Source organism: Onychostoma macrolepis, chromosome 19 (assembly GCF_012432095.1).
Source record: "Onychostoma macrolepis isolate SWU-2019 chromosome 19, ASM1243209v1, whole genome shotgun sequence".
In the NCBI taxonomy this organism is placed as follows: Eukaryota; Metazoa; Chordata; class Actinopteri; order Cypriniformes; family Cyprinidae; genus Onychostoma; species Onychostoma macrolepis.
In genome coordinates this window covers 7,107,525-7,128,939 of record NC_081173.1, presented here as the reverse complement: position 1 = coordinate 7,128,939, position 21,415 = coordinate 7,107,525, and the positions used below count along the sequence as shown (strand labels likewise).

The 21,415-nt window shown below is 38.6% G+C and overlaps 1 protein-coding gene across 2 annotated transcripts in view; it reads left to right on the top strand.

Annotated features, from left to right (window-relative positions):
• ptp4a3a (protein tyrosine phosphatase 4A3a) overlaps positions 1–21,415 on the top strand; it is a 34,412-nt gene that overhangs the window by 10,212 nt on the left and 2,785 nt on the right. Inside the window, exons 1-4 of one of the 2 annotated variants that reach the window (XM_058753646.1) lie at positions 11,615–11,801; positions 12,328–12,782; positions 13,228–13,320; positions 19,959–20,089. In XM_058753646.1, the coding sequence (XP_058609629.1) occupies positions 12,678–12,782; positions 13,228–13,320; positions 19,959–20,089 (329 nt within the window). In that variant the 5' untranslated portion in view covers positions 11,615–11,801; positions 12,328–12,677. Of the gene's footprint in view, positions 1–11,614; positions 11,802–12,327; positions 12,783–13,227; positions 13,321–19,958; positions 20,090–21,415 lie in introns of those variants that run through there. The other variant, XM_058753647.1, reaches the window with a different exon arrangement.

Below are 21,415 nucleotides of genomic sequence, written 5' to 3'. Positions count from 1 at the left end.
AATAAAGAATCTTCATTCCGAGACACATCATAGATAGAACCCTAGAAATTTTCCTTTTAGATTTTTCGTCAGTGAAATTACTTTACAGAAGAGTTGCATTAATTGTAATTGAGACATGATGAAAAAGACACATTGTGACGACAATGAAACAATTATAATTAAAAGGGGAATGTTGGATATTGATCTACTTGAGCTGAAAGTGCTGAAAACCAGTGAACCACTTTGCTATCGGTTTAATTATCTCACTTCAACACATCCTAGTCTGTGTATGAGATTAATCTCCTAATTGTTTTCATTGAATACAATTATATGTCATTTCAGTCTAAATAAAATAGGCTTGAATGAATATGGCATGACAAAATGCTGAGTACATTTAAAGAACATTTTCATTAAAACTATTACTAAAACATAAAAATGGTATATAAATGATCACTAATTTCTTAATTCAAAAGGAAGTGTTTTTTTAAAGTGGCCCAGCTTGCTTACAGCAGATGTTTGCAGCATGTTACCTGCAGTTTTTAACTTGATTGCTTAAATAACGTATCTTTTCAGAAGGAAACCACTCGCCTATCTCATACACATGTTGTTCTGCTCAAAGGCACCTGGAGGTTGTTGGCCTCTTCCTGTTTTCCTGTATGTGGGCCTACTCGACGTCTTCAGCTGCGTTTAAAGACTGTTGGCAGCGAGACCCATGAGGTACATCTGAATGAGTCCGTTTCCTTACAGCAGGAAAATGCCAGAAGTGATTATTTGATCCTCTGCTGTTTTTGTATGCTTGCCCACTGACAAAGAAATGATCAGCCTATAATTTTAATGGTAGGTTTATTTGAACGGTGACCGACAGAATAACAAAAAAATCCAGAAAAACGCATTTCAAAAAAGTTATAAATTGGTTTGCATTTTAATGAGTGAAGCAAGTATTTGATCCCCTATCAATCATCAAGATTTCTGGCTCCCAGGTGTCTTTTATACAGGTAATGAGCTGAGATTAGAGCACTTTCTTAAAGGGATCCCCGAGTATTAAGACATGTATAGCTTAATATAACGTAAATTATATCTCTCATTTAAATATGTAGTAAAAAACCCATGAAAATGTATGTTATTTTAAAAAATTGACTTAGTTTTTGTACTATGGGTGGTGCCGTTATTTTATGTGCACAGTACATTCTGCATTGATGAGGTCAAATGGTTGCACTGTGTGATCTACTGGCGCTTATTTCTATAGTCTTTGGAATACACAGCTCAGAAAATAAAATACTGATACGATACCACATTGTGTGGCTTTTGGTTGTAATTTCCAGTCGTAGGGCAACAAGAGAAGTGATGTAAGACTTTCCTAGCTATAAGAATAGGACAAAAGAATGGGAAGATGCCTGTGGACGAATAAAACTTCCTAAAGATCCGCTTCTTTTTTTCTGTCCACTTTAGCCCTGATGTCTTTCAGTTTTTTAGTAGACCACAGCTACTGAAAGAGCTTACAAATGGCTGAGACAAGAAATGTTAGATGCCGTCTGTTAGGATGTAAACATGCCGATGCTAATCATGACGCGTGGCCGCTAGAGGAGTTTCTCAGTGCGGATTTTCCTCGATATCCGGGGTGTTTACACTTCTTGTGGGGAAAAATCCACGGTACAACATTTGGTTTAAACCTATACTTGTATCCATCGCCACCTGTAAGCTCTTTCAGTAGCAGTGGTCATCATATCAGTATTTTATTTTCCGAGTTGTGCTGTGGTAAAAATAGCAACAGGTAGCGCTAGTAGCTCACCGAGTGCAACCATTTTACGTCATCAGAAAAATGGCGCCCCCCCCATAGTCCAAAATATGTATAAAACGATGTGATTTTTTTTTTTTAAATAACATAAATCTTTAATGGGTTTTCTACTACATATTTCAGTAAGAGACATCATTTACTTTATATTAAGCCATACAAGTCTTAATACCCAGGGATCCCTTTAAAGGGAGTGCTCCTAATCTCAACTTGTTACCTGTATAAAAGACAACCTGTCCACAGAAGTAATCAATCAATCAGATTCCAAACTCTCCACCATGGCCAAGACCAAAGAGCTGTCCAAGGATGTCAGGGACAAGATTGTAGACCTACACAAGGCTGGAATGGGCTACAAGACCATCGCCAAGCAGCTTGGTGAGAAGGTGACAACAGTTGGTTGTCATGGAAAATGGAAGAAACACAAAATTACTGTCAATCTCCCTCGGTCTGGGGATCCATGCAAGATCTCACCTCGTGGAGTTTCAATGATCGTGAAAACCGTGAGGAATCAGCCCAGAATTACACGGGAGGATCTTGTCAATGATCTCAAGGCAGCTGGGACCGTAGTCACCAAGAAAACAATTGGTTACACACTGCGCCGTGAAGGACTGAAATCCTGCAGCGCCTGCAAGGTTCCCCTGCTCAAGAAAGCACATGTACAGCCCGTCTGAAGTTTGCCAATGATTCAGAGGAGAACTGGGTGAAAGTGTTGTGGTTAGATGAGACCAAAATCCAGCTCTTTGGCATCAACTCAACTCGCCGTGCTTGCCGGAGGAGGAGGAATGTTGCCTATGACCCCAAGAACACCATCCCCACCATCAAACATGGAGGTGGAAACATTATGCTTTGGCGGTGTTTTTCTGCTAAGGAGACAGGACAACTGCACCGCATCAAAGGGACAATGGACAGGGCCAGGTATCTTCAGGGCCAGGGCATTGACAATGGGTCGTGAATGGTTATTCCAGCATGACAATGACCCAAAACACACGGCCAAGGCAACAAAGGAGTGGCTCGAGAAGCACATTAAGGTCCTGGAGTGGCCTAGCCAGTCTCCAGACCTTAATCCCATAGAAGATCTGTGGAGGGAGCTGAAGGTTCGAATAGCCAAATGTCAGCCTCAAAACCTTAATGACTTGGAGAGGATCTGTAAAGAGGAGTGGGACAAAATCCCTCCTGAGATACCAAACCTGGTGGCCAACTACAAGAAATGTCTGACCCCTGTGATTGCCAACAAGGGTTTTGCCACCAAGTACTGTCATGTTTTGCGAAGGAGTCAAATACTTATTTCACTCATTAAAATGCAAATCAATTTATAACGTTTTTAAAATGTTTTTATGGATTTTTTTGTTGTTATTCTGTCTCTCACTGTTCAAATAAACCTACAATTAAAATTTATACAGTGATCATTTCTTTGTCAGTCGGCAAACATACAAGATCAGCAGGAGATCAAATAATTTTTTTCCCCCACTGTATCTGAAAAAACTGTTCCGGGTTAATACCACTCCAGATCTTCTGAGGTACTTTGTGCTTCTTTGCTTTCTTGGGAATTGCTAGTAAATAATATGATTTTTTTTTTTTATTATTATTTATTTATTTATTTTTTAAACTGAAATATCAGGATTCTGCTAGAATCACTAGATGTTCTGTGTTCAATACAAATTAAGCTCCACCCTCATCTATGGCCTCATTTCCATTAGGGCTGCATGATATATCGCATGCGATATTTAATGCTCATCTTGTCAGTAAAGCCGGTTCTGTAATCAGCGGTAATTTCCATCATGTGCTGTGATTTCACATGGAGTGACACAACTGAACTATAAGTCACATGAAGTTGACAACATGATGAATGCAGTCTATCCAGATTTCATTCATACTACACACATTCATACACTGTAAAAAATGACCGTGATTTTAACAGTAAAAAACTCTGAAAATGTTACAGTAAAAACCTGTTAAATGGATAAAATTTACAGGGAAAAACCATAAACTGACGTTCCCAGAATTCCCTGCATTGCATTTCAAATTTTGTTTGAGTTTGATGTTTTTTCTTTTAAATAACTGTTTCTTCTTAGTTTTTTCTTCTCAGTTATGTTTATTAGGGTTGTATGTTACATCTAGTGTTGTTAAATTAATGTTTATTGCATATTTCAATTTAATGAGTCTCACCATGATGGTGTTTAGTGTTTGTGTGAATGACACTGTGCACCTTCTATACATGTTATTATTTAAAAGCTGCTTGTGATGGGCTTTGGTTCGTCATGTGACTTTCTCATCACCACCCGCATTTGGTGGTTATCAGTGTATTTCAAAGGTACAAAACAGATTTCAGTACTTCAATAGGTTGATATATTAACATTATATCAGTTAATGAAATTACTGAGGAGGGTTTTTTTTTACGGTAGAATTCTGGCAACCACAGCTGCCGTTTTTTTTTACCTTCAATTTTACGGATTTTTTTTTTACAGTGTACTATAATGAACATATAGAACACATTCAGCTGTATAGAACATACTGTCACAAACCAGTGGTAATTTTGTTGATGAATAGTTTTTGTCATCATTTTCATCAACAATCAAATGCCTTTCCCCATAGACTTCTATTGAATTGAGCCAGGAGAACACAATAGTTCATAATGAAAATAAATGGCACATCATGTTATATCTGTTAAATGAACAGCCCTGCCGATGTACAGGTTGGTTTTATAGGTGAAAGGCCAGTTCAGTCAGACTGAGGAGTGTGATTTTGAAGCCAACATGATGAAATGCAAACCAATATTCCTGAGACTAATGCAGGCGGGGTAGTGTGTGATATACATCACTGTATAATGGCTCTAAGTGAAGGGGCCTCCTGCTTTCATGGCACCACAGCCATGACGACTCGCACGTAGCTGGACAAATTCCTGCCATGGTGATCCATGTGTCTGAGATTATTGGAGACCAACTGCACTATCCCTGTGGGAAGCACATAGCTCTGTACGTAGACATAGAGGTGCAGATTTGTCCCAGAGGGCCCATCAGCTGCTGTGGCACAAGTACACAATATTCCCTCCAAATCTCATTTGTTTATCACCATGGATGGAGTTTATGAAGTTATGTCAGCATGGAGCTCCAGTACTGTACATTAGTGGTCAGCTGATATCTATACAGTAGTGTGAGTGATACAATGGCAGTCCATTAGGAAATACATTTGGTTTTAATTTTTCTGGATTCAGCTTTAATGGTTTAATTAAATTTTAATAATAAAAAATCATGCTTAATTAATTGAGTTAATGAAACTAACAATAGTTTTTTTTTTTTTTTTTTTTTTTTTCCTGGATTCTGTGTTTTCAATTAATGCAAATTTATTATCAAAAATGCTTGTAATGAAATGAATGCATAAACCTTCAACAATTTAATTAATCAAAATGTAATCAAATGAAATTAATTCCTTTCATTTTTTGGCAAACAATGTTCTGCACAACAGAAATTTGATTATTCCTTAAAATACTGTTTTAATAAGTTCTCTTCCAAGTGCAGCCCACATTAAGTGGCCAACGTGGTGTAAATGTAAAATAAATGATCTTGTTAAATATATTTGCAGAAAAGATGCATGAAATGCAGTATGAAGGCACATGTTGTAGAAACTTGTCTTAGACATATCCTATATGTTCAGAAATAAAACAAAAAATGTCTAAATTCTCAGTCAATTAATATTCAAACTAGCTAAATGTATATCACAAGTAGTCATAATTTTTTAGCTGGCCTAATTTTTTTATCCCAACTGTTATCGTTAACATTGTCAGCATGTCTAATTGTAACGTTTCCTAATACTTTTATTCAAAATTGTGATTCCTTGATTAAAAAAAAATAAGTCATGGCAAAACATTACATTTGAATTAATTGATCAAAAACAAACAAAAAAATCACCCAGCCCTACTTTTAGAAGTATATTCTTCTGTATAATAGTATTATATTTCTGTATTTTTTTTTTTTTTACTGCCTAATGTTTAGAGAGTTGGACTTGTAACCCAAAGGTCGTGGGTTCGAGTCTCAGTACCAGCAGGGATTGTAGGTGGGGGGAGTGAATGTACAGCGCTCTCTCCACCCTTAATACCATGACTGAGGTGAGACCCTTGAGTGAGGCACTGAACCCCCAACTGCTCCACAGGCACCGCAGCAATATGGCTGCCCACTGCTCCGGGTGTTTGTTCACTACTCACTGCTGTGTGTGTGCACTTGGATGGTGAAATGTGCACATATTCCGAGTATGGGACACCATACTTGGCCACACGTCACATCCTTTCCTTTCTTTTCCTTTCCACTCGTTCACAGAAAGACAGAACATGCAGACTTCGTATTTCAGTAACTGCTATTAGGGCATATCACAATTTGATCAAGTGTGCAACCCTACTTTTTTTTTTTTTATCCACCTAAACTTTGCCAAATTCCATGGCATTCTATGTCATACTGCAAAGACGTGATTCCTTTTGCGTTTTCTGCATTGTGGAAGCCAAAGGGCCCTATAGTCACCACCCCGTTTTAGTAGCTGACACCAATACCACTGAAATTGTGCAATTCTTGATATCAATTTCAATACCACAGCAAAAACTAATGCTCAAATAAACAGTCATGAACTCTTCAATAAGTTAGCTTGTGCGTTTCTGTTCTGATCTCATGTTTCCTGGTTAACTTCATCTTGTACTTTCCACCACAACAACTTTATGATGCCGTTTTTTCCAGATCAACAGCCCAATGAATCCATAATTAATTACAGATTTTCCATCGCTCAGGATAGTGGTTGGTCTCTCAAACAAAGTTCACGAAGCTAAACTGAGTTGGAAACAAACCCCCACCCGCTGTTATCTCATATCCAGTGGCCCAGTCCGTTCAGGGCTAAATGCATCAGAAAACAGCTGCCGGAACTATTTATAACACGCAGGTGACACGCAGCACATGGGCCAGTCACATCATCACCCGAAACTGTTTGTGAGATACTATTAGCCTGGATTGCATGTCTACAGAATCGGACCTCAGGCTTGTCTCTTTGACACATTTCTAGTGTCACTTAAGTGGTGCTTTTACAGGGACACTGTTCTTCTGTTGTTCCAGAAAGGCACCGTGGAAGTGGTTTTTATGGCTTGCATGTAATTTCCCAAGTCTTCCAGGAAAACCATATGAAGGTTTGCGTGAGGAACTGGAATTTAAGTTGTTATTGACTGAAAATCTTCCACAGCTCTCAAGCTTTCATTTTTAGGTGAACTATCCATGTTTCGTCCAATTTGGAGGAACAAATTGTTGGCTAAAAACCAAACTTTTAAAGTAGATTGTTCTTATTAATGTCTCACTAATGTGCTCTCTAAATTGCATTCATGTCGGAAAGATTTGTATTTATGAGTTGAATACACATGAACAGCATCTCAAAGTCATAATTATGAGTGGGAATATCTGTACTCTCTTTAAGCCCATAGTTTTAGAGTTAGTGGTGTGCCACTGAGAAAATATTGGTGACGCAATAGTTGCAACATCTGTGTTAACAGTAAATTTATTAAAATTAATGAAAATTATAATTTTTTTCTCTAAAGTAAACTCATTTGCATGTACAATGAAAAAAACCATAGAATATATAACAATTTAGTTTACAGTACCTTCATAAATTGAATAAAAACACACTGCACATTATTTATCATTTTGTAAATGTAGAGTTTAATTGTTTAATTCTTTCTGAAAAAAAAGATAGGCGGCATCGCCATCTTCCTCTAAACAAATGGGACGAACCCAACATTGTGATTACAATTTCAAAAGTCGTAAATACAAACTTTTTCAGGAACTTCCCACCATTGGAAAAAAACAACTCTATTTATTTAGTATGATTAAAAGTTTTCATGTAGTCGAAAATGGAAAATAAGTTTGTCAGTTGATCTCTTTATACTGTTCAGAGTGTCATTTTCTTGGGGTAAATTAAACCCGTCATAGTAAAGTTCTTGAAGCCACCTCTTGATATTTTAGCCAAATTTGACATATCACTACTTTTTTTGCGATGTGCATTGACACTGCTGACCTGATGTTTACTTGTTATAGCTTGTCCAATTTGTATGCACAAAATAAGTTCGATCAGTGGTTTAGGCCACTTCAAAATGATTTCTTCTGAAATCAAATACATGTATTTTTGTTGTTGTTGCTGCGATCTAATATTTTTGGCTGTCAAAATTCCGGTGCATTACTATTACTTAGCTATGAAGTTGTTGAATATTTCTCAGTTATGCTATTGCATATAGTTGCTTAATGTCCTTATATTGCTAAAAACACATTGGATCTTGTCTGGAGGACGTGGCCCAGCCTAATTAAGCAGGACTTGTGTAAGACCAACTGGTCCGATTTTAAAATATGAATTATGTTCGTGCTCACTCAAGTAGACTCATGTTTCTCAAGTTGTCAAGTACACGCATATCTTTCAGGAAGTTCACATGTCTGCAGCCTGACATTCAGAAGAGGCCATATTTTGGCACAGTCCAGACACTTGGTGACTGAATATAGCAATTCGACTTGCTCCAAGATGCTTCTGAGGGGCCAGTTTGTGTGACATTGAGAATGTAGAAATGAATATCTAGTTGTTGTGTTTTTAGTTCTTACGGGGGACCAACGTGACTGAGGACCATGTGTAAAGTGCCCTAGCGTGTTTCTGATCTATTTTAAACCCATATCATCTTTGACAAATTCCTCTTTTGCTTTCAAACATGAGTGTAATTTCTTTCTCCTTACTTTCCTGTCCCTGTTTTGCTGTGGATTATTTGTTAGAGCCGCCACCGACGGTCCCAGATGGCCACAGTAGCACTTACAATTGTCAGCACAAATATTTAACCAGTATTTGCAGTCTTATGGGACAAGAGCTGGTAATTGGCCTTTGAAGACAAGCGTAACACTGTCATGGTTACCCTCAGCGCTGAAGTTCAGGCTAATGCAGTGGGTTTAGCAGTGAATCTGACGCTGGTGGTGCTGTTGTTACCTCAACAGCAATTGTTTACAGATCTTCACGAGTCTCTCTGTGTGTATCGCTGAATGTGTGTGACCCTTGTGTGCTGTTGACATAGCACAGAATCACCTAATTAACCTTACTCTGCATGAAGTAAAGGAGTACAGCACCTCAGGGCCGGACCCCCGGTGGACCTGTCAGAACTTTTCTTCTCGCTGTTTGTTTTACATGCTGCTCTTTGTTCAACAGCTCATTGCTCCACACTGATGTACCTCAAGGGTACATGTTACTACTCTGAGGGACTAATATGCACATTTTAGGGATAAAGAAGGTACATCGGTGTCTCATTAATGGTACTGTCTGTTGTGCTCCTAAAGGTACAACTTTTGCACTCTTTTGCTGACATTGCAGAAAACATATAGTGAAAAATCCAGTGTATATCAACCCTTACAGCCTTCATTTTATTCCTCAGTGAAGTTGTTCAAAGTAGGCTTATATTAACTAGTTTAAATAGGTCATTGTTGTTTGGTTGTTATTGTTTTATTCTTTCTATTGCTCCACAAAGTGAATGAAATGATTTGTTTGTGTATGAGCAATGAGGAATTTTGGAAGCGTGGATTTTATTTGGGAAGAGTTTGTTTATTTTGAAGAGAAGAAACGGAAATTAGGTTAAGCTTCAGTATTAAAGTTTTAATTAATTACCAGCCATAAATGGTGGATTAGGATTGCAGTTAAAGGCCTAATACAACTTCCCAAATGAAGTCTTTATGTGCCTGATTTTGAAGCATTTACTCAGTGCTGCAGGAGCACAGAATTTTGCAATAATTCATTATTGTAATAATTCATTATTATTATTATTATTATTATTATTATTATTATACATGTACAGTACTTTTTATAATAAGATTTTGACATTATAGATTTGAATAAATATTAAGTACTTGTTAAAAAATGCTTAATACTGCCAAAATCAACACAAAAACACTGAAGGAAAGTGTGTGTCATCTTAAGTGACAGTCAAATTTTCATATTATGATGTTTTATCACAATATTGAATTACATTACAAAAAAGGTTGAAAAGACAAGCCTAAATATTTTCCTTCTATGACTTAAAAAAAAAACATTTTAAATTAAAAAATACACTGTAAAAATGTAAACAAATGTTTCAGATATATTAATATGCAAAACAACCCAACTATAAAGAACAATATAAATAATCAAACATCTTTAACCATTATCTAGATATCCTTTTCTAGACTAGCATGCGTTAGTCCAGATTAAAATGTAGAACTGTAAGTGTAAACAAATATTTGAGTTTTAGGTATTTGGTGTTGAAAGGCTGTTTGGAAACATGTAAATACTGTTTGACTACTTTTTTCCTCCATGACAAGCAGGTGTCAGAAACAAAGTTGTGCAGTGCTGTTTTTCCACTTTGGAAAACATGGAAAAACCTGACCGAGTTTTCATGCTGTTGAGAACATCGGACTGGGTGGTATATTGAATTTTACAATATATGCATATATTTTTATAGACTATATATGCGCAGGCAATACCGATGTATCGATATACAGTAGTTTGATGTTGTGAGCGCGTGTGCATAGTGTGCATAATCCAAATTGTCCTAAATAAGAGACATGCTTTATATTAAGGGCTTGAAAATAGCTCATAAGGTGTAGATAATGCATATAGTTTAATGTGGCTTGGTGTATCAGGTGCTCTGAGAGATACTTGTGATGTTTAATGCGTTTGAGCATTGTTTTCCTCAGTGCATAAAACTTCTCCATCTGTAAATGAATTTTCCTGTCAAGCAAATCTCCACTTATCTTCACAGACTTTAGTGAATGAGTGCCACTGTGCACATGCACAACAAACCAACATAACGCAATTAAAATATACATTTTGCTAAATATTTGTTGTTGGGCATTGTGTGTTGAATTTTAAACCTGCAGGTAAGTGTATATATATATTTTTTATGATAGCAGTAACTGTAAAGGGACCGTTGAAATGGGGTAAATCAAATAGAATTACTATGCTCAGGTGAATGAATGTGTGTTCTTACCAGTTAACATTTGGCCTGTGCTTTTGTTATTACTAATTTCCATTTTTAATGTAGTGATTGTAACATCTGCTTTAAAAAGCAAGTTGTTTTGTTTTTTTTTTTTTTTTTGCCACAATATTATATAGCCCATGTGGTTACATTCTCTATATTTATTTTTGTAGCCTCCAATATACATGTTTTTAGGACAACATTGGACAGAATATGAAATAAAAATTTTTTTTAAATAAAATGTTAAATAAAAACAAATAGAAAATATTGAGAAATGTACCATATATATTTTTTTTGTCGCCCAGCCCTATGTGAACAGATCAAAACTGTCTTCGACTAACAGCCCCTCTAAAGTTTTTTTGGAGCCCAATATATTTTACTTCAGGACCTACAACTTTATGCTTTTAAAGGAGGATAAATTATTAGCAGCATTCCTCCTTGCACCATAGTACTTGTCCTTATTGGGGTTGTTTACATCAAAGTCTTTTACGAAGCATACACACCGAGTTATAAATGTTACCCGGTTGATAGAAAAGAAACAAATGTGCATTAACAATACCATGCATATTCATTACCTCAACAAACCATATTACACCAAGCCGACGCATGTCTAGTGACAAGTGTCACATACTGTAATTTTACTTAAAAGTAGTGTGTGGTATAAATTATACACAGTAGTATGTAGTTTATATTTTATTCCAAACTATAATCAGAAAGCCACTCAACGACTCTTGCAGTGCTTTTATAGAAGCATTGTTTACAGTTAGTGGCATCGTGACGCTAGCAGTATGGATGAGAGGACTTGCCTTCTGTCAACACTCAGTGAGTCTCTGCACCTTTAACTGCTGCGGATGCCACTGCTTAAGACACTCGTGTAGGTCCCCACAGTCACAGATCAGCGGGGAGCGCTCAGTAAAACTAGATCGCATGAGAGCAGCATTCATACATCTGAATCTCTCAGCGTTTGCCTGTGCCAGAGCCAGAATGGATTGTAATCCATAACGCTGAAAATATTCCGTTAGCGACATAGTGCGGGTAAGTAACAGACTTTTTGATCAGAAATGCTGGAATCGCATGTGATTTTTGCAACTGGTATTTGTTGAACTTTTACTGCTTAAAGTTATTTGAATGATTCCTTATAACACAATTTTGCTAACTTTTAAATATCAATTTTAAACAAGCAGTGCATTTGCAAAAAAGTGATGTTTAAACTCGTGAAACTAAATTAAAAGGTTTTATGAAGTTCATAAAAGCGTTCTAAAAGTGAAATACTTTAAAAAAGGTCAGGGAAACATACTCTAATTTTCTGCTTTTTGTGAAGGCTCATGTCCCTATCAACCTCTTGTTGCGCAATGTTTTGAGTGCGTGTGTGTGAGTGGGATTGCGTGGGTGGGTTCGGCGACACTGTATGTAATCTGCGGTCACACGCTCACAGTTAACATGAGCCGTGCTGTCATGTGTGCGTCATGTTTGTTTTCAGCGGACTGCCCTGCTTCTGCGTGTCAGTTAATTTTAGAGAAGAAAACTCATTTATCTTTTTTTCCGATTCTTTTTCCAACAGCTCTGTCCTTCGGTAGTGGCTTTGTCCATGGCGTTCTTGCAGAGGACTGGAGACTACTGCCACGCTCAACATCTACGCGTCTAAACTCGCGGGGAAAAAAACAACCTCTGGATCCTCTGGATGCACAGAGACACTCTTTCTTCTGCCGCCTGTGGTCCTGCCACCCGAAACTCCTCACAAATCTAATGGGGTGATCTTACCTCTCTGGCTACAGTAAGCCATTAGAGAGAGGATACAATATATTAGGGACTTTGAACATTGAGGAGTCTTATTCACGATTACAGACTGAACAAAATCGCAAAGAGCATCCGCAAAGTGAATTTGCTTGTTAACAATTTGGAGGAAGCACAATGGCTCGGATGAACAGGCCGGCTCCCGTGGAGGTGTGCTACAAGAACATGAGGTTCTTAATCACACACAACCCAACAAACTCCACTCTGAGCAGCTTCATAGAGGTGAGATTTTGTATACCGTCTACCCCTGACACTTTACACCGTCTATTTTCTACCACCTTCTTGTTTGAACACGCACTCTTTTAGCAGTACGTCCCGTCCTGGCTCACATGGGCTATCTTAAGACAACTGTGCCGTCACATGGCCTACTCATTCTTATCTTGCTGGGAAAGTGTGCGTGAACCATAGAGGCTCTAATGATAACGGCACATCCACAAAGCCTCCGTTTCCATGGAAACCCATCCCAGTGCTCCGTCACATGGCAGGGATGAGGGACGGAGTGTGTTCATGGGCAGCTTACCTTACTTTTCCCCCCATTAAAATAATTGCGTTTGTATTTTAGTGTGGAAAAGTTATGTCAGAACAAATGGTGATTGTTTGCCTTGTGTTTTTTTTTTTTCCTGAATTCATTATTTATTTTTTTCTTTCTGTTCTCATCATGCTTTAGGATCTTAAGAAGTATGGTGCCACGACGGTGGTCAGAGTTTGTGAAATAACCTACGACAAAACTCCACTGGAGAAGGATGGGATCACAGTCGTGGTGAGTGAGTGCACATCTTGATGAATTGTTGGAAAAAATCTCCAAAAGAGGACGTGATCAGGACCCTGACATGAAGTGGAGGGGTCTTATGTCACCCTGAACGGGTTTATTTTACAATATTGGCCATCTAACTGTAACATCATCTCACTACAAAAGTATTCCTAACAAGTATTTTTGTTTAACTGTCCAGTTATAATATCTAAAAGTCCTTAAAACAAGATAAATTTATTTGAGAAAAAAACACTGCGTAAGAAATTAAAGGTATAGTTCACCCAAAATTTAAATTTGGTCATCATTTACTCACCCTCAAGCCATTCCAAACCCGTATAAGTTTATTTCTTCTGTTGAACACAAATGATTTTGAAGAATGTTGGTAACCAAATAGTTGACGGTAGCCATTGACTTATATAGTACTTTTTTCCATACTATAGAAGTCGCTTTCGCATCACGTAGTTCTAAGAACTAGCCAGCACGGTCGTTCCTAGTCGAACGGTCGAACCAATTTCCCTCTTAGGCCATTTTCTGGTTGCACTTTTACCGGGAGCATGAGCTCTGAAGCAGCCGACAGCGACATCTTTATCTGCGGCATTTACAAACATCAACAACTGGTGGACGCAGTGATCAGAGCTGTTATTATTGCGCATCATGGGTTTCGTGATAGTGGAGATGGAATATAAACACACAATTTACGTGATTAAAAGAGCACGAAAATCTGACTAAATCTCCTATGACGACATGCAGGGTTACATATCACCGAAGCTGAGAAAAGAGCACAGTGCTGCAGACAACAGGTAGCTAAATGTCATTATTGTTGCTTTTTTTCCATGTTCTTGGAGTAAATATTTTTACTCTGCTTTTTAAAAATGCCGGGTAGCCGGTGTTTCATATGCGTTTGGCCAATCAGCGTACACGTACGTCACTGGTAGTTCCTATAGAACTGTTTTAGACCCTACTCTGAAGTAGGAGCTAAATTAGTTTCCCCAAATGGAGTTTCCTAGAACTGAAACCCACCAAAAGAACTAGAACACACCAAAAAGCGTGAACTTCCGCCAATAGCTCTAGGAACTATGAAAAGGTTCCTCCGGTGTGAAAACCCCTAATGGGTACGGTCAACTGTTTGGTTACCAACATTGTTTAAAATAACTTCAAATCCTATGGATTGTTGCTTCTCATGTAAAATGGACTAATTTTGAGAATTTTTAGATATTTTAAATAATTTTAATTGCAGTGTGCATTGCTACTTACCAGATAATCTATAAGTAAACATAAAGTATTAATTCAGTATGAAATTATTTTAGCAAACTTGCTGAGTGGTATGAATGACATGAAACTAGGACTGCTGTTCAGAAAATCAATTTCCTGGGAAAACAACTTTTAGTGGTCAATATACAAAAATATTTGACCCCAGAATGCCACCATCACCTAATCATAATCAACTATTTCAACAAGCTGTATAAATAAATCATGTTAATCTGACATTTAAAGGGCCAGATGGTGAAAATGATGGCTAGGTAAGAGCTTCTGGTGCAGTTATTGAAAGTGTTCTGCGTTAGAAGTGGAAAGTAAAACCGCTCCCGGTAGACCCCCTTGACCCCCGTATACACTCTCTCTCTCACACACACACACACTCTCTCACACACACACACACAAACACTATAGTCATTATAGAGAACGTTCTCTTCCAAGCAGCCACACGTGTTTCTTATTACCAACGTCAACGTTTCACTGTTGCTATGGTAGCTGCAGAGCCTGGTCTCTCCGTGTGGCCTCCGATCGGTCCCCGCCCACCTTCCCCCACCACCCAACCTTTCTTTTATACTTTTCCTCTTGACTTTCTCACAGCAAGCCTGAAAAGAAAAGAGAAACCCAAGGCGAACTGTTGCATAAGTCCCATCTTCGCTGCCTTGTGTGGATATGAAGGACACCCTGGCTGTTAGACGCACCTCTGCAATCCCGCAGCTATTTGCCAAACCCGATAATTCACTAAATCTGTTAGAAGACACTTGCAAAAAGACTGCTACGTGTATGACACATTGGATGTCAGTTGCTTGCATTGGCCATCTAAATCGTCCGCAGCTTCATGGTGAGCTCATGCAATGTCACTCACGTGGCACACGAGTTACTGAGAAACTTTGTTGAAGCAAAAAACCCCAGTGGGAACAATCAGCAGTGTTGTTCGCCTTGTGTATTTGTGCGAGCACCTGCAACAAGGGAGTAGGGATGGGCAACATGGGCTTAAAAATGTTTCTTTAGAGAAAAGTATTAGGCTATCTTTCCTATTTTTACCTTGGTGTTGTGAGCATTACTAAGTACACACATAATGACTATTTAATTCATACTGGAAGCCAGAGGGCGCTCTTGCGCAGAAACTCTACAAATGCATCACTGAAGTAATTGCACTGACTATGCTCCAGGAAATCCCTAATATAGACACAGGTATCCAGTTATCGCTGTAGCTGAATAAAGAAATTTTAACTGAGGAAACTTGAAGACAATAAACATACAATTGCAACAATATATGGTTTATCTGTGTTCAAGCAATCTTGGGTATTTTTATAAGGGTAAAGTATATTTATCATGCAATGCTAATCTTATCACTGCATATAATGCTATAAAATAGTATTATTTCTGCCTCATTCTGTGATATGAATCCATGTCTGATCAAAAAGTTATTTCAAACACTCGACTGATGTTATAAAGTTAATTTGGAGAAAAAGAATGTCAATAAATTATATCTTTGTTGGACAACAGGTTTGTAAACAAGCTCATACACATGCAAAACTGTATTGCACACGTGCTACTGTAGTACAATTATTCAAGGCTCAGACGTATTTTTAGTTTTTTTGTTTCGTTTTTTTTGTCGCACTGTACAGCCCTGACCAAACCAGTTCCAGACTGAAGAAAGAGCTCCTCAATTTCATGTCCGTCTTCTGCCATGTTGCTCCACGCGGTCGCACACAGAAATATGTCAACAACTAGGCTTTATCGTTATTACCGCGGGGAGAATTTTACCGGTATATCACAAACGATAAGATGTCACCCATCCCTACAAGGGAGTAAACTCTGTGTTCTGGATAGGCACACATGCCTTTCCACACCCTTCCAACTCAGACCGTCTGTACCGAGATCTGCGGGTTTGAGCAAGTGACCCTGCTACCTAATTCTGGATTCCCAAAGTAGGCCACGGCTGTTTACCCAACCTGCATTACATCAGCGGCCCTCCATCAGCTCTCAAAAGCTTTCTGAGGCATGTTTGCCTGGGAAATCAATAGGGTGGACTGGAGGGAAGTAGAGGAAGCGTTTGTGGCGCATCATTCGTGCTTCAAAGGGTTTTCTGTAAAGCCAGCCTCCTACAGGCCTCGCCGGTCCGGCTTGTTTACTTGAAAAGACTCACACCTGCTAGTGTTGAACGTCCCGTCCCTAGGGCTGCAGTGTGACTGCATATCGGTCATTGGTCCCGTGTGATAAGCGATATTTTGAGGCCTCTAAATGGCGACTTATGCGTCTGTACTGTGAGAAAGCTCTTTATAATTAAGGCCTACCCTGCCAAGCCTCTCTGGATCACATGAGTGTGTGTTTGTGTGGGCATCTGTGCCTGTGAAGACATGCCAGTTTGCGTGCTGGTCTACGCGAGCCACGTCCCTCAGCGGCTGAACCACATCAAAGTCCCTCAGCAGTGGTATAGGCGGGCAAACGGGAAAGGACGGGTGGAATTTTCCGGATGTCCTGTGAAGCATGATTGTGAATCACCTCTCACCTTGAGGTCACGGGAGCACAGGAAAGCCACACACTTATGCTAAATTTATGCCGTGTTCCACATGCCTCCCAGGCCTCACGCTTTGTCTCACTGACACAGAAGCATGTACCGCTTTTACCAACCACCTGGGAACAGGGACAGGGATTGATAGATGTAACAAGATGTACATTACTACTAGGGATGTGCGATATTGACACAATTATATCTCTACTTTTTAGGATTTTTTTCGATTGATAATTAAATGCCATTTTGCTTAGTATGTTTTTATGAAGTTACATTGTCTGATTTAGGCCTGTCATGGATTAACAATACAACACTAAAAGCGGCAGTAGGTGGCGGCAAGTCTCTTAAAGAGTGATTCATTGAATCATTCACTCAAACAATTCATTCAAAACGGCTGATTTATTTAGAAACAAATCAGGTGGTTATCTTTATGAATGGATTATCGACTAATTGACTCGTTCAAAAAACTATTAATTCATGAACGAAACACCGCTGTGTTGTTCTGAGACATGCAAATGTTCTGCTCCGACTTTGTTTGGGACTAATTTCATTGCCAAAACAGAAAAAATCTGACACATTGTGTCTAAAATGTAACTTATTCAATATTAACTTTTTGTTTTTTGAACTGTTGTTAAATTAATAGCATGTTTGGGACCACACTCATGTAGTAATATTCAGGAAAACAGCCCTCTTGCTTGTGTGATATTACTTAACTATGTTATATTTTATAAATATAAAAAACAAAAACCCATATGGAGATATTTTTTGCTTTCATATCTTGAATTATAGGGGCATTGTAACTGTATTTTGATCTTCATCGCAGTGAATGCTTTTGAACGTGTTCTTGTTTGTTTTTTGCAACGCGAGTGACATACTCTGTCAGCTCGCATATCGATAAAACGCTAATTCTGATATTATCGTAGACAATAAATATTGGTTTTATTGCAGCATCTGAACATCCCAAAACGTATCGTAGTATCATATTGTAGTTCAAAAAACTAACAATTTCAGTTGACAGGAGACTCCTCTTTTCCATACACCATTTAGCATTGATCTCAGATTCTGTAGTGTCTTGTTTCCCATTCTTTGTTCTGAAACGGTGTTAACCAAAAGCATTCTTAACCAACTCTTGTTGCAAGTTACATCATATTATAACAATATGGTAATTTCCAAAACCGTACTTCCATTGCACATTTGGAAAGAGCTTCTCAAAGTTGTGTGGTTGGAACTACTCTTGACCTGTGGTTAGAAGTACATAGTTAATATATACAAATTTAATTCTACATCTATTAGTTTGTCCATCAGGAAGCCACCGAGTGTGCATGTGCGAATGTTCCTTAGTTGCTATGACGTAAGAGGGAACCAATGATTGAATCAACCATCTGGAAATACAGCAAAACACATGGAGAACACACACAAAAAAAAGCCCTTAAATGACATGTTTATTAATTACAGCAATAATCTGACATTAATCTAATCTCCAACTGATTAATTAGCAGAAGTGCTTATTCCACATTTCTTAACAACAGTTCTTTATTATTGAATATATGATGTTTGAACAACAGACGTGCCAAAAAGTTACTACGGTGTCAAGAAACAATCGAAACTAGATTACTCCAACAATGAGTCCTACTATGGTACACAAGCAGCCAGTTACGTTATTGTAGGGGGGACACATCCCCGAAAGGTTATTTCTGAATGGACCTCACTAACCCAGTGCTCTATGCTCCCTCAGCACCTTCACCATCTGGATAACCCACTTTTTACAAAGAACCAAGTATAGAAGCATACAGAAAAAGCTAGCAGATGTCTCTTAGACTGTGAAGACTGATACAATGGCCCCAACCAGTATTTGGACACTTAAGTCACATTTAAGAAGTCTTTGCATTAAATGCAAACCAGGTGGCATCTGTAAACAAATTCTGCACCAGCTCTTCTCAGAACTTCAGTTTTTTTTGCAATTCACACAGATGTCCCATTAGAGTAAACATGGGTGTGGTTCATCGCATTTAATTCTGAACATGTTCCACTAATGTTGGACAATCACAAAGTGTTGCAATACTTATCTTAAAAAGTGTTTGCACTATATATCTTTAAAATAAATGCCACCTGGTTTGATATTTAGTTGTATAATGCAGTAACATTTATAGATTTAAGTGTGGTTTTCATTTGTCCAAGACTTAATTTTTTTTTTTTGTATTTGACACCTTAAAGCCCGTTTATGTTAAAGGGACATTCACATTGACGGTGATTTGTAGGAACAAAGTAGCTGTAGGTCATATATTGTCAAAGTCACAAAACTAAGGCAACATGAGCAAAAACAACCACTGGATACAACAAATCTGAACAGTTTATCTATGCAGATGAGCAGCAAATCGACTACCAATGGGACTGCAGACAATAGAGCTCTCTTGATCTGCTTCATGATGCAATATTTTGTCACTCACTTGAAATGGAACCATGAAATTAAAATAACACTGAAACTTCGGACTTGTTCACACTGGCAACATAATGACATTTTGATTTTGCAAAATCATAGTTTGTATTTCAGTGTGAATAGGAAACGGATAGTTCATCCAAAAATGAAAATTGTCATTGTTTATTCAGCCTCATGTTCCAAACCTGTATAAAATTCTTTCTTCTGCAGCACACAAAAGAAGATATTTTGAAGAATGCTCATAACCAGTCAATTGTCGGTAGCCATTGACTTCCATAGTATTTTTTTCTGTACTATGAAACTCAATGGCAACCAGCAACATTCTTCAAAATATCATCTTTTAGTGTTCAGCAAAAGAAAGTCATACAGATTTGGAAGATGACAGAAGTCATTTTTCGGTGTGTGCTGATGTGAAGGTGTAACTTGTTCTTCCCTCCCCAGGACTGGCCATTTGATGACGGCGCTCCTCCTCCATCTAAGGTCGTGGAGGACTGGCTGAGTCTCCTTAAGAGACGGTTCGTAGAAGAACCCGGCTGCTGCGTGGCTGTGCACTGCGTGGCCGGTTTAGGAAGGTCAGTATATGAGCTTACAGAAACACAATCACATTGCCCTCAAGATGCAAACGCATCTTTAACCAGCTGGTTTTTACTCAGCCCTGGGAACTCAGGAGTAAATGGGTTCATTTCTTGTCTGGTGGCCCATAAGTAAGCCCACCTCTGGTGCCCTGTTCGAGACCTTAATCTGGAAAAGAATGTGCTCTATAGAACATTATGCACCTCTGGCCTCCCAGGAGACACGTCTTCTCTATTAACCGTGGATGAAGTTGATAGTCCCCAATGGGCTGAGCAAGAGGTATCTCTTCAGAGGCTTTAAACTGGCCAGAGTGCTCCGCCAAAGTCAACAGTCCCCAAAGTGCACTCACTTTGCTGCAGTCCCACTCTGTTTTAAGAGGCATCGGGGTGAGGGCCGAAGACAAAACAGGAAGTTGCTTTTTACGAGCATGTGTTATTACTGTCCTCCTCAAACGCGTGCTCTTTCCATGACCTTTATACCAGACTGTCTATCCCACATGACTGGGATTATTTAGCTATACGGGATGCTCCCAGTTACCTAGTGGTCATCCCATGACTGAACCACGAATGGGAAGCTGTTTTTACCATAACAAAATTCAGTGGGTACAATTTTATGGTAATGATAAAGTCAGTCATTCTCAAAAGCAATATTGCACAACATAATGTACAATTGCAGTTATAAATACGGAACAGTATGTCTCATAAGGAGCTTCTACGGATGATGTATTTGTGCTCTCTGTTGGTGCACGTACAGCGAAACAAAACACCCCAAACGTCGGCTGTAAAACAGCGAGTGACGTTAAAAGGAGGAGGAGGCAGTCTGGCTTCGCTGCTCTCTTCTTTTGGGCGGTAAAACTCCATCTCTGACGCACTTCATCCACTTCCAAAGGGAATCGGTCTCGACTTTTGAAAGAGTGCCATTTGTTTTTTTGGCCTGACTCGTTTATTTTCATCTAATTCAGATGGCAACGCTGTTTAGAGCTGGAGTTATGCTGTAGGATTTGACTGTCTTTACTGTACGGTGTATGTTTGAAAGGGAAGCTTTGAGGGTTAAGTATTAAAATTTGCTTTGCTGTCTAAATCGACCTGAGTGATCCCTCAGTTGTGGCTTGTTAAGGAGAGGTGCTGTTACTTTTGTAAGAGATCAGATTTAAGATTTTCCACTTGGCGGGTGATAAAGTGGAAGGAAAGATCTTGCGGATGTCAAAGGGGGGAGTCACATGCAGAGACGAGAATAAAGTAGAGATTCGAGGGTGGGCTCTTAATATGACTTGGGGCATAAAAACCACCCAGAACGCCTAGCAACAGCACTAACAATTGTTTTTA